This window comes from Ruditapes philippinarum, unplaced genomic scaffold (assembly GCF_026571515.1).
Source record: "Ruditapes philippinarum isolate M1 unplaced genomic scaffold, ASM2657151v2 ctg8388_1_1_1_1, whole genome shotgun sequence".
Classification (NCBI taxonomy): domain Eukaryota; kingdom Metazoa; phylum Mollusca; class Bivalvia; order Venerida; family Veneridae; genus Ruditapes; species Ruditapes philippinarum.
Genome location: NW_026852222.1, coordinates 24,246 through 42,500, shown reverse-complemented (window position 1 = coordinate 42,500; position 18,255 = coordinate 24,246). Strand labels below are relative to the sequence as shown.

Genomic DNA, 18,255 nt, shown 5'->3' with positions numbered 1-18,255 from the left:
GTGGCTCTTGTTACGATTGCCACAGCTTCATAATTTATTACAATCATTTTTGCAATCTTTTTCAACAATGTCATCAATTATGTTGAATGTTGATTCTATCAACGGGCCACTGAAAATAGTCAAAACAGAAATAACTAGTTTTTCCAATGCCAGGTATTTGACTTGGTTGAAGCTCTGTAATGAAAACACCCTTTTCCAGAAACATGTGCCAATGGGATCTTCCTCTTTGTAGTCTGAAGCAAACTGCTTTACTTGCTGATCCACATTATATCTTGCTACATCAGCTGACAGCTGACCTAGTTCATCAGCTATAAACGCTTGGGGCAATTTCTTAGCAATGATCTTAAAAGAACCCTCTGCCTGACTTTGCCCAAAACAATTCGGGTCAAAAACAGATAATATTCTGATTGTTTTGTTGGCAATAGGCATCTGTAAAATATTTTTTTGCTGTCCTGACATAACCAGTGCTTAGGTTTCCATATTGCTCACCCAGTTATGAAATGCTTTGTTAAGTCTTGCTTTACTCAGTTCAGTGTGGGCATATTTACCTACACTCAAGTTTTTGCCAGCTTTCTGAATACTTAAGTCAGTGACATCTAGTCAAAGCAACTGTCCAACTTTATCAGGAATATATTCAGGCTTGATAAACATACCTAACACATCACCTATCATTTCTACCATTCTACTTTGAAGGGTAAAAATAAATGGTTTCTCTGCCTGAAAAGATTTCACATAGCCTTGAAACATACCTAACAGGCCACGAAACTTATTTAAAATAACGACAAATTTCAATCTATTGAGAAACAAGTTGTCGATTATTCTGTCTTTCCTTCAACTTCTGCTGTTTCTCTTTAAACATCTGCATTAAAGTTATAGCAGATTGTGCTTCATCAGATACCTTGTGTTCTTGAAAGATATGACTGACAAGAGATCTGAAATAGTAAATAAGTACTGTAAAGTTCTAGTCATTACCTACAAAAAGCATGAGTAACTAAATGATACATAAATATCATCATTTAACTTAATAAATTTGTAAAACTTTTAACTAATCCAAACCCACCAGGTTGTTTACAATTTCCAGCAATAAAATCCAATCAGTTCATTTAGATTTGTTATATGTTCATCACTTGAATATTATTTTATCTATAGTTATATTATATAAGTATATTCATTTGTGAAAATCACACTTAAAAACAAATTGATTTTCTAATTAAATTCAAAAACATATACACTTTATACACAACAGAGAGGCACATATTCAATATATGTAGGCACAAGAAATAAAGCTATCTATCACAACTAGAAAGGGTTACAATAATGTGAATACAGGATTACAATGAAAACTAATATAATATATATCAAATCGCCAAAGTTGAAAAACTGATCCATTTTCATCTAGTTTCTGAACATATATTCACATTATAATAAGTAACTAGTAATTGCGCTTGCTGCTCATAATTATATCTGCATGTCCTTTATGGTTGTCCGAAAGTTACCAGGAACTATTTGCCGGAATTTTTCAATTTGCCACTTTAATGGTCGGCACACTGAGAGGGTGTTATTATTGAGCGAGACGTCTACATCTGATGTTGAACTTTCACTCTTTGAAATCATTGCTTTGTATATTATCAATTTCATCATACGAATTAAATAAAGGTGTTATGTAACCAATTGGAGATGGTGTATTTAAAGTGTAAACCTCTTAAAAGTTCAAAACATAATTCTCTTTGGGCCACTATTGACATTAACTTTCGAAATCTGTTTCAAGCTAAACGCTAATTAAAAAATGTTTTTGTACGTTTCTTCCCTCGTTGACAAATGGCCCTCCTGGCAAATGGAGCACTTCTCCAAAAAATGGGAAATCACCTTAACACAATAACTCAATAATTTTCGTACCTTTAACGCATTCACACGACATGCTTTCGCACGGCCTTTCATCCCCCTTGCTTCATGTGGAGCTAACAGAAGCAATTCAATTAAATATAGTTGCTTTGTGCTTCCGTTTATATCAACAAAGCCAACAAGTAAATGTTCAGCAACCTTAAATACAGTGTATGTCTCAATGCAAATGATTGAACTGTTAAATGCAGTCCATAAATATTAAAAAAAATATCAAATTTAATAAAAAGAAATAAGATGGAAATATATTTCAAGGCACTAAATGGAAAACACATCTGATGATTACCTTCAGATGTAACTTCTTGTGCTTTGCCATTGAATGTTGTTGCTTGTTAATGACAAAAGCGTTCATGAGAGCTGGGTCAAGGGCCAACCAAGTGAAGTATAACCACCAGCGTGTGCCAGATCACTCTGTAGAGAATAATTGCTTCAAAAGAGGGTTTGATGTTCTTCTGGACTCCATTCCATGTTTATTTGTTGAATTCAACAATGGTCTTCCGTGTTTTTACTCTATAAACCCTCTTGATTTCTTTCATTTTTCTCAACAGTGGCAATTTCTCCTTCCGTTAAAGAGAGGGTATCATAGTAACTCTTTAAAGTTGTAACACGTGTTTTTTTTTTTATCTTCTCCAATACATTTGGCTTGAAAAGTTACCAGTCTTTTTGGCTGTCTTGTCAATTGATTCACCACTCTTCAGGGCTTCGCACCTTGTTGTCCTTCTTCTTCTTTCTGTTTTGGACCCCACTTTTCATATGTATGGGGCCAATAATTTCCCCTTCCGGTATTAAATGAAATCGGGCAGGTATGTTTTACTTTTTTTGCCAAGGATACAGCCAGTGGTTACGGATGTATAAAACTTTATCGATTGGGAAAGACTTATTGTTTCTGTCTTTCGATCCCCCTTACCAGTGTCTCAACGATAATTTTTTCTTAGCCATATCTCCTTTATCTCCTAAGGTATAATTTGGCCATATACAAAAATGTACATGGATTATAATAATAGATACACGGATAAAGAAGCCAAAAGTTTAAATTTAAAGAAAATGATATTAAAAGTTATGAGATTAATATCCGCCCAATTTATATCTTCCGTGTTTTCATTTTCTCGCTTGGAATGCATACCTCAAAAAAACCCCTGGTCGAAGAAATAGATTATAAAGATTGTAAAAAAAAATTAAAAAAATTATAAATTATATTATATTGTTAATCAACACCTTAAACGACCTTTACGATTTGGTGTTCATAATTTCGTATTTAGCTGTAAGGAAAAAATACCAAATCATTTAATATATTTTTAATTTACGGTCTACTGTACCTTTCTTCAACTTCCGTCAACTTAAACCTCGTCTAAAAGTATTAGGTAAATGTTCCTGCGCCGGGAAATTGGCACCCGCTGCAGGTTGGTACTTTAAGATGAATTAACATTTAAAAATATTATTTAAATTGTCCAGATTTTATGTGTTACTTCATTCAGTAGCTTAAATTCAAACTGTTTATCCGCCAGACAATAATAACATTATAATTTATAATTTATAATTTTTTAGGATTTTAAACGGGAAAATCAAAATTACTTCCTATCAGTTATTCTTGATTCCCCCTGTTAGGCCCAAAACATTTGAAAGTTTGTCTGTTCTTCTGCTTAGTTTAAAGAGTTAAAAATAGTGAAGTTAACAGGAGCTTATTTTTGGTTAATAGGACAACTTAACAAATTTGTAAAAAAATTGGTTTTATCTGTTTTAAAATTCAGCCATTAAGCCCTTCTGTTAAATGGCCAACAGGTGTTTGGTAGGAATTTCCACCTTTTGACCAGAGGGCTTTCTTTTTTGTTATTGGGGCATGAGCCGTTGTAATGGCGTTTGTTGTGGACGAAAGGTTTGCAGTGTTGTAGTTGAAATGTGCCCGTACCCAAAATTCTGTGTGCATCCTATCCCACGGGATAGGTGCTTATTAATTGTTCCCTCAGGTTCCTTAATTGATAGTCATAGCGAGACCGGGCATTACTATTGTTCTTAGCCACTTGATCCCGTACTTATTCCCCATACTTCATTAGAGCAGGGGCTTCTTGTGGATATTTTGTTGCAAAAATGGCTACAAACCTCATAGTTCTGTGGTCCATTGATATATGTTATGAATTCCTTGCTTTTTAGCTCGACTATTCGAAGAATATGAGAGCTATTGTAGTCGCCCCGGCGTCGGCGTCGGCGTCAGCGTCCGCGTCGGCGTCTGCGTTGGTTAAAGTTTTTTGTAAAGTCAAATATCTATATTATTTACTTGTGATATTCAATATTGAAACTTACAATAGTTATTTATAGTTAACAAGGGTACATTTCAGATTGACAAGTTGGATAAACTCTGCCTACAATATTGACAGAATTATGCCCCCTTTTTAACTTAGAAATTTTGGTTAAAAGTTTTTTTGTAAAGTCAAAAATATCTCAATTATTGCTTGAGATATTCAATTGAAACTTACAATACTTTTATTTATTAGTAAACAAGGTACATCAGATTTGACAAGTTGGATAACTCTGCCTACAATATTGACAGAATTATGCCCCCTTTTTAACTTAGAAATTTTGGTTAAAGTTTTTATGTTAAAGTCAAATTATCTCAATTATTGCTTGAGATATTCAATTTGAAATTTACAATACTTATTTTATAGTAACAAGGTACATATCAGATTGGACAAGTTTGGATAACTCTGCCTACAATTATTGACAGAATTATGCCCCTTTTTAACTTAGAAATTTTGGTTTAAGTTTTTTGTAAAGTCAAATATCTCAATTATTGCTTGAGATATTTCAATTGAAACTTACAATACTTATTTATAGTAAACAAGGTACATCAGATTGACAAGTTGGATAACTCTGCCACAATATTGACAAGATTATGCCCCTTTGGAACTTAGAAATTTTGGTTTAAAGGTTAAAGGTCTTCAAAGATATTTACTTGAAACTTTACACATGCACGTAGGGTCATAATTGGAGGGTCATAATTGGTATGTCACTGACCAAGTTCCATAACTCTATCTTGCATTAAGGCTGATTCATATCCCCTTTTCTACTTAGTCCTCTTGGTTAATGTTTACATGCAAGTTTTTACATATCTCAATAACTATTAAAGAAATATTTATTTAAAACTTCACATATGCATTGAGAGTCATAATTGTAGTTCACTGACAAAGATCCATAATTCTATCTTGCATTTAGGCTGATTTTTCTCCCCTTTTTTAACTTAGAAATTCATGGTAAAGTTTTGCTTGTAAGCTGTTATCTCAATAACTACTGAAGGGTTTGTGCCTTTTTTGGGACAATTTAAGCATTAATAATAATAAAGCTGTGATTTACTTAATAAAACATCTTAATAACAAGCCTTTTGTACCTTTTCTGTCAAATTTATGTATTCATAGGTAATTAGTATTATTAATACTCAATTAAAACACCCTTGTGACATTACCTTCCGAATAGTCAAGCCAATACTGTATAATTAGACTCTCTTCAAGGCCTATAACTTGAATTTATAAAAAAAAATTAGCCCTTTTGTGAACTTAAAAAATTTAACATTATCAAGGCTCTTTTACTATCAAGCACTTAGAATAGTCGAGCGTGCTGTCCTTCCGACAGCTCTTGTTAAGTAATGGAATTAGATTTAAATTGCCATTCAAGCGGTCCAATTGCAATTGTTAAAGGGATGTTTATGTTTCCTGATCATGTGCAAAAGTTATTGGCAATAGTGACCCAAAATTGATAAATTTGTTCTTCCAAATTTTCTTTTGAATTGTTTTGAAATTTGGGAACATATCGGAGCATCGAAAGGAGAAAAGGACTGTCCTTTGTTACCTGTAAGCTTTGTTATATTAGAATCGAGCACTTCGTCTAATAAATTGTCATCACTATCCGATTTCTCTGAATTTGAATAATTTACGTCTGATGGATGACTTGTGCTTAACTTTCAGGTTGGCGATTGTGTCCTTTTCATTTTAGTTGTTTGAGTACAAGTATGCCGTCTACTCTAATGCCCTTGATGGGGGATTAAGTCATTATTGCCTGTTTCCAGGTTGTTAACTGATACATTTTATTCTGAGGCCGAGTCTTAATCAATATTGTCAGTGTTCACTACAGCTGGGGCTTTGGACCAGCCCTGGATCTCTTTGGTAGTGAATTTTGTTGTTTTCCACTGTCAACTGAACTTGATCTATTTCGTCGCAGAAGCTGGTTGTCTTTTACCACTTCAAGTCTTTGTCACTCTCAGACAGAGTGTTATCTTCCAATAGATGGACTTTTCCATATCTTTTTTTGTTTTTTTTTTCAAAATGTCCTACTTTTTAGCTCGACCTTTGTGATCGCTTTTCGTCTTGTAGACATGCCTTTAGTTCATTTAAATTGATTAAATATGTCTTGGGTAGTTCCACAGGGAAAAAAATTCTTGTTTTTATTGTTTTTTTGTTTTGTTTTTGAATCTATGACATGCTTCTGTAAATCATGGACATATAGTAAATTTTGTCATTCTGAATTTAAACGTTTCCCCTTCATGGAAAAGCGCGTCTTTTCAAATTTAATCTTCCTGAAATAAAATGTTTAAAACAATGCAATATAATAATAGAAGACTGGGTTTGATAAGAGTCTATTTATGGGATGTTATGAAATATGCAACATCTCTCATGCCACACTATCATTAGCACATTGGTATTCTATTGTTATAACATGATCCTAAAGGACCAGACAATATAAAGACACTGATTTTTATGCTAGGGCATTTTACGGCCTTCATACGGACATTTTCAGACTGCTGTTGTTATACTTTACATAGTATTTGCAACTGTGGCCCTCTCTTTTACAAAGGAAAGAAGATCATCAAATAATGGTTTGATTCCCTGTTCAATTAAGCGGGTTGCTCGCTCGACATATTTCGACCTAATATTAAAATCTGCGAACAATATTTCTAAGATTTTCAGTGTTATTTAGATCGGGCATGAACCGTACTTGTGATAATTGATCTGACATTTTTCCATGTCAAGAGACAGATTCATGAGACCCTTTATGTCATTATTTTTTATACTATTGCCATTGATTAATTTCTAAACATGTGATCTTGCAACTAAATGTGGCTGACCATACCTACCCTTAGGAAAAGGAAAGGCATTTAACTTGCAGTTATTTAGCATTGTTTTTCTGACCAGTTTTAACCATTTATTAAGCAGTTGTAAAAAAACTTTCAAAAAACTGTTGCATTTATTTGAGCTAATATAATACTGTTAACAACTGTTCACATCTGAAAATAAATGTACATGTACATGGAATTTCTATTACATTGACACATATGTATGTACATAGATTTCTTACAAATCACCAAATCCCCTAACTTTTCATGAACTCAAAAGCATTGCCCTTTAGTTTCATTAGGCAATTAGTTTGATTACTGTGTGGACTTAAAGTTTTGGACACTTTTTAATGTATTTAACATTAGAAATTGTTAAGACGAACAACAGACATATTGAACTGTCAAAAATCTCACAATAAGCCTCTGGATCTTTTGAACTTTGAGATTAAAGGCCATATATGCGTTTGTAATGAGCAAAAATGTTAAGTACAAAAATCTTATCCAATGACTTTGTTATGAACAAAAACGAAAAAGAAATCATAGTATTTCTCTTCTAAAATGGTCAAAATGTTGAAAAACACCACATAATTCTTGTAACGCCTACAAGACGTTACACCAAATAGTGCTTACATTTTAAAAGCATTAAAAGATTGGATAACATTTTAAAAAAGTTATTTTATTTCTTCTTTGATGGTGATATCTTTTATATTCTAAAGGCCTAGCTGTCTAGTGTGCATCATTTACGTTATATTGCAGACTATCAAATTTCCATAATCAAAGTACTGAAGGTACTAACGATACAGAAACGACTGGGGTTTATTAGTAAAAAACAATATACAAAGGCTAAATATTTTGACATTTGGTGTCAAGAGGTAAAACCCTTTCGATACAGAATTCTTAAGAAATACATGGGGCTTTAAAGTCTAGCTTAAACAAAACAAAAAAAAAAACAAGATATACAAGAACTGTTAAAAGTGGACATAAGTGATTCATGCATATGTCAGCTATAAAGAATCGTTTTAAGTGTACATAATGAGAAAATGAGGGGACATAATTATTTTTGAACAATTGCCATAAATAAGATATCTATTCTCAATCTGATCCTCCAAATATCAGAAATTTTATATTAATACATGCTGATGTCTAATGCTGACTAGATTTAACTATAGAGCAACAGATAAATTTTAGAGCTAGTGTCTTTACTCCCTATTGTTTTTTTGGAAAGAGTGAGTCACTCTCAAGACACAAAAAAAAAATTTGTTTTACAATAATAATAATAATATGTAGGACTTCATAATGTCTTTTCATACCATTTAACTTGTCTGTCAAACATGCTTTCTTTCATTTTCAGTGAAAGTTCCTATTTTCGCGGTACTAAAACAGCTAACAGTAATTTTAAAATCAAAGTTATATACTATTGTATAGTATTTTGCAAAACTTCCTTTTGAAAGAAAATTGAAGAAAAGAATGCTGTAGAAATTTTGTTTTGGTTTGAAATTACGTTACCGCAAGCAGTATAATTTATAAAATACAACAGCTAGTGTCTGAGTTTCAACTCTGTCGCAGGCATTGTAAACTACAACCTTCACATTGTACAGACAAACTATCTGGCTCATGAGTTTTAAAAAAAAAAAAAGAGAAGACGACAGGGTTTGTTCATGTGATTTCTTTTGCTGCCTCTGGACGGCATGACTCAGTTTGAAAGTAAATTTACACCCCACACCGGTGAGGTCTAAAAGCCAGATCCCGTTACCATATATTTCAATGCATATTTATTAATTTTAAATATGTAAAAACGCATTCAAGCTCCTTATCTGTTGCTTTGTAACTTATTGTGCACAAAAAATGTAAATACCATAAAGTTTGACTAGATTTCAACTGACATCATCCATTAACAAAATTTATCAGTTTTAAAACATTTTAACTAAATTTTGCAACTTTATTTAAAAAGTGTCAAAGTTGAATACTGAAGTAGTGATCGAAGTACAGGTCACTAGTCTGTCACTAGTTTCAATCACTATTCTCTGAATTTCTCAGTTTTTTCAGGGTTGTTTTTCCACGGGCAAGAAAACGGCTATTTGTTATTTTGTTCTGTAGTTTCAGCCTGTAATCCTTTGAAGAAGGCTGCTCAATTTCCAGGCACTGGCACTTTGCTGCAAGATATTCTTGCAAAGCTTCCTGTTTCAAGGTGTTTAGGTCTGAAACACCTTTTGCCTCCATAAATTCTTCTCTAGAAAACAACATGGACCCAACTTTATTTAGCAGGTATATTCCAGGAGACTTTTGTAAGAGAGCACACTGTTCAATTTTCCTTAGATCAACAGGATTAACAAGTACAGTTTTAAATCTATCTGGATTCCTTTTGTCAACAATAAGCTCCACCTTTTTCTGAAAACAAAAGTACAGGTAATGTTACTCATGAATGGTGTTACTGGCTCAATCTTAGGCCAGAGAAATAAGGGATATTTGTTTGTTTTCGATGTGATGATGTGTTTTCTCATCACCGGTTGGGAGAATAATATATATTTTCACAAGCACATAGCACGAGTGGAAACATGTTAATTATTATCCGAACCGATGATGAGAAAACACGTTAGCACACTGAAATCAAACAAATTTTCTTTTTATTTTAATGCTGACTGGTGATTTTTTTTGGGTTTTATGTGAGACTATTTTGTTTACATTGTGCATAGTAATTTGACTTCAATGATTTTATTTTTCGAATTGACCGTCAATGGATCTCGTGAAAACATGAAAATATGTTTGATTTTTTCCAACTATGTTCACAAAAACCGTAAAGATTATTATGCCAAGAAATACATAGACTTGAAATTCTGTTGGAATTATATTTCATGTTTACTGACGTGTCGTCATAATATGATGACATCATGAAGTAACGTACATAACATTTCGCGGAAAAAGTATGAAAAAATAGCAAAATAACATGAAATAAATAGAAATTTTTTGTTTGTTTGTTTTACATGTAAAATCGAAATAATATTTCACTTGTGAACTACAGGTATCATATTTTTAAAATAAAAAAGTAGTTCGGCAGTGACTGATATAATTTCCCTCACTGTTATTTTTCAGTATTTTACCAGATAGCATTAAATAAAAAAAATTAATTGAGGAAAATCTAAAAATCATTTTTCTCTTGCCTAAACATCAATACATATAAATTGAAACTTCAAGCATTACGGCTTTCATAAAATCAGCCGAAACAGATGTAACCATCATATACAAAGAATAATATGCACTCATAAATTTTACAAACATAACTGGTAATGATTAAAATTTGATAAATAAAAATGTATTATCCAGAATGTCAGTAACAGTAAAGTTTTTTTTTCTTTTAAATTTCAATTAAGTAATATTAAAATTTTAAATTTCAATTTTAAACATTAAATCCTCTTAAGTATACGAAGGGCATACAATAACATATATACATATTATTGGCCTTCAGTTACCTGCCCTAAGCTACATCTTGGTGTCATCCCAGTAAATAAGCATACAAAGTTAGATTACTACCAATGAGTATATATTGTAGCAAGAAATATTATCGAGTTTAATACTAGGTCGACACATGCTACTAAAAGCCATTACCAACCTCGTAATGTTTTGAAGGCATGGTAGATGTAGCCCCAGCATCTTGGTGTAACATAGTTGTAAATTCTTGCTTGTATGTAGGTGTTCTTAGATTGTATGCAGGAGGTTGGCATTGAGATGACTGAAGTGCATTTGCAAGACAGGATACAAATCCGACAATGCTTGTTTTATGATCCACAGGCAGGGAATCAAAGTAGCCTAAAAGACAAAACTAAATATCATGAAGGCCTTTTTTTGTAAAAAGCATTGACTGCATCAATAATCATGTATTAACATATAATTTGATTCTAATTATATCAAAAAAAATTTTTCGCCAACAAAGTTTAATTGGATCTTTATTCAAGAAAGCCCTCAATGCGATGAAACAAGGTTTTCAAAGCATATTTTGTCTTCCATCTTTTTTAGTAACTGGTTAAGAGTGAACAATTTTTTTAATTTTTTTTTTCAAGTTACATTGACTATGGCTGAACTGACCAAAATACAATCACTAGCTCAAGTGTCATCAGAGGATGTCATACACTAATTTTTATTAAAAGTAATAAATCCAAACTCAATTTATTGATCAGAAACCATGTATTTGTAAATTTTATGTCCATTTTTAGTAAGGAAGACCTTGACTCATATAATCCAATGCAAGAGTTAAAGAGGCATACACCCTATTTTTTATAGACTTTTTCGTGCAACCATCAAAATTAACATTTTTGAATGTAATTCAATAATATATGTGGAAAGTAAAGAAGGACATGCATTGAAAAACGTATGGTTTTGAATAACAGGCCAATTTTGATGCCCTCTATAAAAAAGTGCTTCCACCAAAAAACGGTACAACACATACTTTATTTACATTGTAGAGTATAAAACGCTGACGAATGCGCAGGTGAAAAATAGAAGTATAATGTCATGAAATATTTTTAATCTTTGGACCTTAATTTGCTCCTGAAATCCACACTTTTTGTGAATATATATTGGAATTATTCAATTCGTTAAAGTTTTGTTATGACTAGAACTTATGTAAATTTAGGGTATGCCTCTTTAATACAAGATATATAAAATTTTAGTAAGATTGATCAATCCAACTTAAATATTAAATTGAAACCACTAATTTGATATTTTTTTTCTATTTTAGTAGAAGTGATCTTGTCAACCTTACAGTCCATAGCTAGGGTTTTATGCTTGAGCATGCTAAATACCAATTTTTATTAAGATTGGTGTAGCCAAATTAAGTTTACTGAATTGAAATCACACTGACACGCCTGCCATATCCTCATCTAATAACATGGTTTCAACTTTGTTCAAAACCTGATTAACAAACATACATCTTATACCTAATAGATCATTCAAAGAAACATCTGAAGTCTTTGTGCTCAATGCATAATTGTAACCATATTCTCCTGTTGTATTCATGTCCATAGGTGAAACATCAGTGTTATCCTGAAAATAAAAACAGCATATGAGGCATACTTAAATATATAATTGTATTCAATTGTAAACAGATATTTTGCCTATGAGGGGTTATGTCAATAGAACCACTTTGTCTTTAAAAAATGCACAAATGAAATGGTAAATGTCTGGAGACATCAATGTATCTTGATAATATGGAGGTACATTCTACCACGTTTTAGAATAAAAAATCAATGCTAAGACAAGAGGACCCTGTACTCAGGTGAACAAATAAAGATTGAGTAATGCTGACATATGAAAAGTAAAAGTTACAGGAAAGTAGTACATCATTTTAATAATTAAGAGCAACGGTTGTTACTTTCATATGTAAAGTTTGGTTTTAGCATGCAGCACTGTGTTTACATATATGTACATTGTACAAAAAAGAGTCTGCTTAACTTACCATTAACAATGACATCATACTTCCGCCTACAACTTCTGACAAAGGAGTTGTGACTGTCTTCTCAGATGTTCTTACTGTGTTGGCTGTTTTCTTAGGAGTGCACATGGTCTCGTAAATGGTGGCTGTTCTCTTAGGTGTGGTTCCGTCAATTAGGGCTGTAACAATAGTCAATAGTATCGACTTATCGCAATAGTAACAGCAACGATAGTCAATAGTTGATAGTGATTTTAACTATCGATAACTATCGGCAATCGTAAGCTAAAAAATGATAGTTTTGATAGTTATTTTCTTCAATATTTTTTTTCAAATTTTGGCAAAAATTACATTTTTTTCAAGACAAGGGAGACTACCGTTAGCATAACTTATTATAATTTGAATACATATTACTCAGTGTGGCAATACCACGTGACATTGACGTCATTTTTGGCATCATTTCCAAGACAAATGTTGCTCGATTCGGAAAAGAAAATAGCCGTAAATATTTTATTTCTGTACCAATTTCTTTGGGATAAGCACCAGTCTACGGGGAAAAATATAAGCTTTCCACAGAATATTGGATCTTCGTCAGTTTATAAGCCGTTTTATCAAACACTTTGCATAACCTTGGAAGTTGCTTGTATTATAGCGGGCTTCAGTTGCAAGCTATTTCGTTTTCTGGCGTTATCTGGTCTACGTCATGATTAAAAAGTCAGGGTTTAGCATCAAACCGGGAGTACGGAAGGCAAAACTCTACCTAATAAATATGTTCATATTTTTTATTATGAATGACATAAATCTTAAAAATTTTTTCTTCAATGTCTATTCTGGCACCAAGTTCCAAAGTCGAAAAAAAGGACTACAGTTTAAAGCAGATTTTAGAAATCCGTTGCAAATGCAAAGCAACATGCCTACCGTTCTCTTTCTACAATTTAGTTTTTTCATTGTTGATCTTTCACAGAGAGATTGGTAAAAAAAAATGATTGTTCCTTTAAAGCAATAACAACTTACTTGTATCGCAATAAGTGCACACGTCAAAATCACGTAGATTTAGTCCTGTCGGAAAATAAATATTTTTGTTTCGTTTTGAAGATGTTTAAAGTATTGCTCATTTTATCCTATGTAGTAAATGTGTTTTTATTCTATTTCACAATGGCGAAATTATTGATAAGAAATATATGTGCTCTTAGTGAGAGAAAGAGTTAAAATTAAAAAAACTAGAAATGTGTCATCATGCCACGGATGCCCCCGCATGCAGCCAAAATTTCAGATGTTATAATATTTAGTTCCAAATTTGTTTGCACAAATTATTTTTTTCATTTTAAGTTCAAAGCCCTTAAAACTTTTCAATGTTAACAACAAACCATTTTCATACAATGTTCAAGGCACTGAAATTATTCAGTCTTAACCTTTTGAAAATATCATATTTCATATTTGTAGCCAAAATAATGGCTACATATATTTCCACAAAAGTATGAGTGCTGAAACTGAAAGTTCAAAATTTTTCCCAACATTCAAGAAAGATAGTTTGTCCAAAATCATTGAACCACAACCAAATTCAAACTTAAACTGCTTATTCCTCAGATGTATCTATATTATTTTTAAGTAAAAGGGACATAACTCTGCAAAAAAATCATTGAACCATGACCAAATTCGAACTTGACCTGTATTTTTATCATGACATATCCATATGTCAAGTTTGAGTTGAAATGTATTGTACGCGTTGGGAGATAATGAACGGAAACTGAAAATTTCATATTATTTTCAAAAGTAAAAGGGGCATAACTCTGCCAAAATCATTGGACCATGACCAAATTCGAACTTGACCTGTATTTTCTCATGACATATCCATATGTCAAATTTGAGTTGAATGTGTGCAACCGTTACTAAAGATAAATGAACGGAAACTGATGATGACGGAATGACAGAATGACGGAAGGACGGAATGACGGAAGGACGGAATGACGGAAGGACGGAACAGGGTAACACTATATGCCCCGGCCATTACATGGCGGGGGCATAAAAACACTTTTGTATGCTATGGAAAGGGTTACACTTTAACGCGAGTGTTGTAAAGCTAAAGGTATTTTTTTTCAGTTTATTTTTGTAAAGAGTAACTGACAAACACTGACTCTCGTGAATGTGACGAATAGGTTCTTCTGTCCTCAAAAGAGAGACTTTTAAAAGGTATATATTTTTCTGGAATTGTTGTATAATAAATTTCTATAGAGTTTGATAAACGAAATCACAATTTGAACTTGGAACTTTGCCGTGTAAGTCTGATAGTATTGTTACTTAGTTGCATTACTTGTGGTTCTCTATTTATAAAAAAGACCCAAAATAGCCACGAATAAGAACGAGAATGGAAGCCATGTGGAGTAAACAAAGTAGAAAATAGTAAACAGATAATTAAATGATTTTACAAACCAACAGCCATCGATCACAGTCAAATTTCTTGAAACAAAACATTCAAAAAGACGGAAATAACAATGATTATCAATAATTATATAAATATTTACATTAACATCTGTAATAGCAACATCGGCAAGATCTATGACTGGAGTCCATATGCCACTGATGCGTCCATTGAATAATTGATAGGTAACATAAGCTTAGTAAAATTACGATTACATTTGAAGAGTGTAATCATTTTTTATCCTTCAACTGTCAAATGACTTACTTCTTTATTTACATATCAGATAATTCACTTATTTAGTATATGCGTCATGTTTATCATGTTTGAGATTTTAATGTGTGGTCCTTTTTTAAATCTTAAAATTCTAAAAAAAATCCTGTTGAGGACATCTGCAGGTCATGCCGCGTGCAATAATCCATGCATTTACAGCCAATGACCACATCGATAAGAAATAGTCCCAAATAGCCCTATCATTTTTATTCAGTTGAAAGAGACATTATTGTTAAAAAGTTCTACTCGATTTAAATGTTTTCAAACCATAAATATTCCGTTCCCATTCCTCTCTTTACAATGTATATTGGTGAGCTCTCTGATAAAAGCTGAGTTGACTGATATAATTAACTAAATTTGTCAGATATGCAGTTTATCAACAAAAATAAATGCAATTATAAAAATAGATCTATAGTGTTTAATAGTGTTCTTAAAGTGAACGAAGTTATATATCTAGTTCACGAAAAACGGTTACCGTGGGTATGAAAACAGGATGTAAAAATATTTTTTATCAACGAGTGCCACTGTGTTAAAAAGCTGAATCTATCATACTAAAACATTGCTACAGGTTCTTTATATATATATTATGGTTATACGTATAAATAACCTTTTTTACAAAAGAATAACCTTTGACTTTAAAAATGCCGCGTTGAGGCGTAACCCTTTTCACAGCATACAAATCGAAAGTGATCCTGAATGTGCACGTTCATTGGACAGGCTAGCTAAGTCAATCCGAGCCTGCCAACATTTTTCAAATTTGCCGTTTTGGGCGATATTTAGGGGTTTCTGTTTTCTATTCCACGTTTAGTATTGCTACATGACACAAATAGAGTTTTCATAATCATTACCGTGAAAGATCAAATGATTAAAGAGCAAATCAATTCCTTTACAAATACAGACAACAAATTTTACGACTTTTAAAATCACTTATAGCGCAGCGAGTAAAAATCATTTAAATATTCATTTGTGTTTATGTAAATCGTATAGTAAATAAAATGTTTTTCATGGTTAACCAGGGCCGAGTGGTTAAGCGTCGTTGACTTTCAAAATCACTTGCCCCTCACCGGCTGGTGGGTTTTCGAATCCCGAACAGGACTTTGGATTCTTTCATGTGAGGAAGCTATCCAGCTAGCTTACGGAACGTCGGTGGTTCTACTCAGGTGCCCGTTCGTGCCTGAAATATGCACGGAATGGCACCTGAGGTCTTCCTCCACCAGTAAAGCTGGAACGTCGCGATATGACCTGTATTGTGTCGATGTGACGTAAAACCCAAAAACAAACAAAATCATGGTTAACATAATTATAGAAAGAGAACGGTAGGCATGTTGCTTTGCATTTGCAACGGATTCTAAAATCTGCTTTAAACTGTAGTCCTTTTTTTCGACTTGGAACTGGTGCCAGAATTGACAATTGAAGAAAAATGTAAGATTTATGTCATTCATAATAAAAATATGAACATATTTAGGTAGAGTTTTGCCTTCCGTTTTACTCCCGGTTGATGTAAACCTGACTTTTTAATCATGATCGTAGACCAGGATAACCCGCCAGAAAACGAAAATAGCTTGCAACTGAAGGCCCGCTCTAATACAAGCAACTTCCAAGTTATGCAAAGTGTTTGATAAAACGGCTTATAAACTGACGAAGATCCAATATTCTGTGGAAAGCTTATATTTTTCCCCGTAGACTGGTGCATATCCCAAAGAAATTGGTACAGAAATAAAATATTTACGGCTATTTTCTTTTCCGAATCGAGCAACATTTGTCTTGGAAATGATGCCGAAAATGACGTCATAGTCACGTGGTATTGCCACACTGTTACTGTAAATATTATTTTATCAACTTGAATGTTTAAAAATTACCTTAGTGTTTCCGTTTCAATCCATACATCCACAAAAGTTACATAAATAGCTGTTATTATAGAGGCAAAATGAATAAATACAACTATCGTGATAGTATCACAATAGTAAGGCAAACTATCGATTATATATCGTGATAGTTGTTTGAACTATCGATAACTATTGTGATAGTAAAATTAATATCAAGTCACCCCTACCGTCACTGGTGGCTGTTCTCTTAGGTGTGGATCCATCAAGGGTAGCGGTTTTCTTAGGTGTTGTTCCAAAAATAGTGGCTGCTCTCTTAGGTGATGGTTCAATGATGGCTGCTAGATGGTGGCTGTTTTCTTAGGTGTGGTCCCAACTTTGGTGGATTTTTTCTTCAGAGATTTAGTGGTAGCTATTTCAGGACTAGGAGTGGTCCTACCCTTGATGACTGACTTAGGTTTTCCACCAGTGGTTGTTGTTTTAGGAGTGGTCCCAGCAGTAGTGACTGATTTCTTAGCAGCGATTCCAACTGTAGTAGTAACTGATGTTGTCCCAACAAGAGTGGCTGTTTTTTTAGGAGTTCTACTGACAGTTGTGGATGACTGCTTAGGTTTTGTCCCAACAACAGTGGTTGTTTTCTTAGGAATAGTCTCAGGTTTGGTTCCTGATTTCTTAGGAGTTATCCTGACACTTGTGACTGATTTCTCAGAATTGACCATATTCTCAAATGAAACCCCAACAGTTGCAGTTGTATTTTGAGTAGTCCCTAGACTGACTGTGGTGGTTGTTTTCTTTGGAGTCTTCTCATCATTGTCTTTAATGGTTTCAAATTCTGTGTCGACACTGAAGAGATTTAATCCTGCGAAAGCTTGCATCTGTCTTACCTTTTCAGAAGGCAAGTTAGTAGTTTTCTTTTTTGTGTTTTTTGACATCTCTTTTGTTCCAACTTGAAGCGCTTCCTTCTTGGAAATGTTGTTTAACTTCTCATGAAATTTCTCTTTCTTGGTTTTGTTTGGTGTTTGGGACCCAATTTCTGACTCAAATATTTCTTTAAAGTCTTTTCTCGCGCCTCTTTTTCCGGAATTTTTTTTCTTTTCCAAACCCATATCTTTTAAATGTTCCAACACCACTGAAAACTCACCCTCAACCAAGTCAATTTTACTGGCCTCACTGATGAAATCTTTGCATGCTGTGGAACCTGAAAAATAACCATGAGTGCAGGGTCAACAAAAATATCAGAGGCCAGAGTTCAACTTTTTCAATAGCTGGACCAGTGGTCCAGTTACTTTGAAAATGTACTAGACCTGACCTAAAATGAACTAAA

The 18,255-nt window shown here is 33.1% G+C and overlaps 1 protein-coding gene across 1 annotated transcript; it reads right to left on the bottom strand.

Annotated features, from left to right (window-relative positions):
• Positions 1-9,007: 9,007 nt before the first annotated feature.
• LOC132753020 (uncharacterized) lies at positions 9,008-17,268 on the bottom strand. Its single transcript, XM_060743434.1, has 5 exons — positions 17,162-17,268; positions 12,447-12,601; positions 11,929-12,034; positions 10,605-10,801; positions 9,008-9,385 (listed from the first exon to the last, which is right to left on the bottom strand). Exons 2-5 carry the CDS (start codon positions 12,549-12,551, stop codon positions 9,008-9,010), a joined length of 786 nt encoding a protein of 261 aa, XP_060599417.1. The 5' UTR covers positions 12,552-12,601; positions 17,162-17,268.
• Positions 17,269-18,255: the final 987 nt, after the last annotated feature.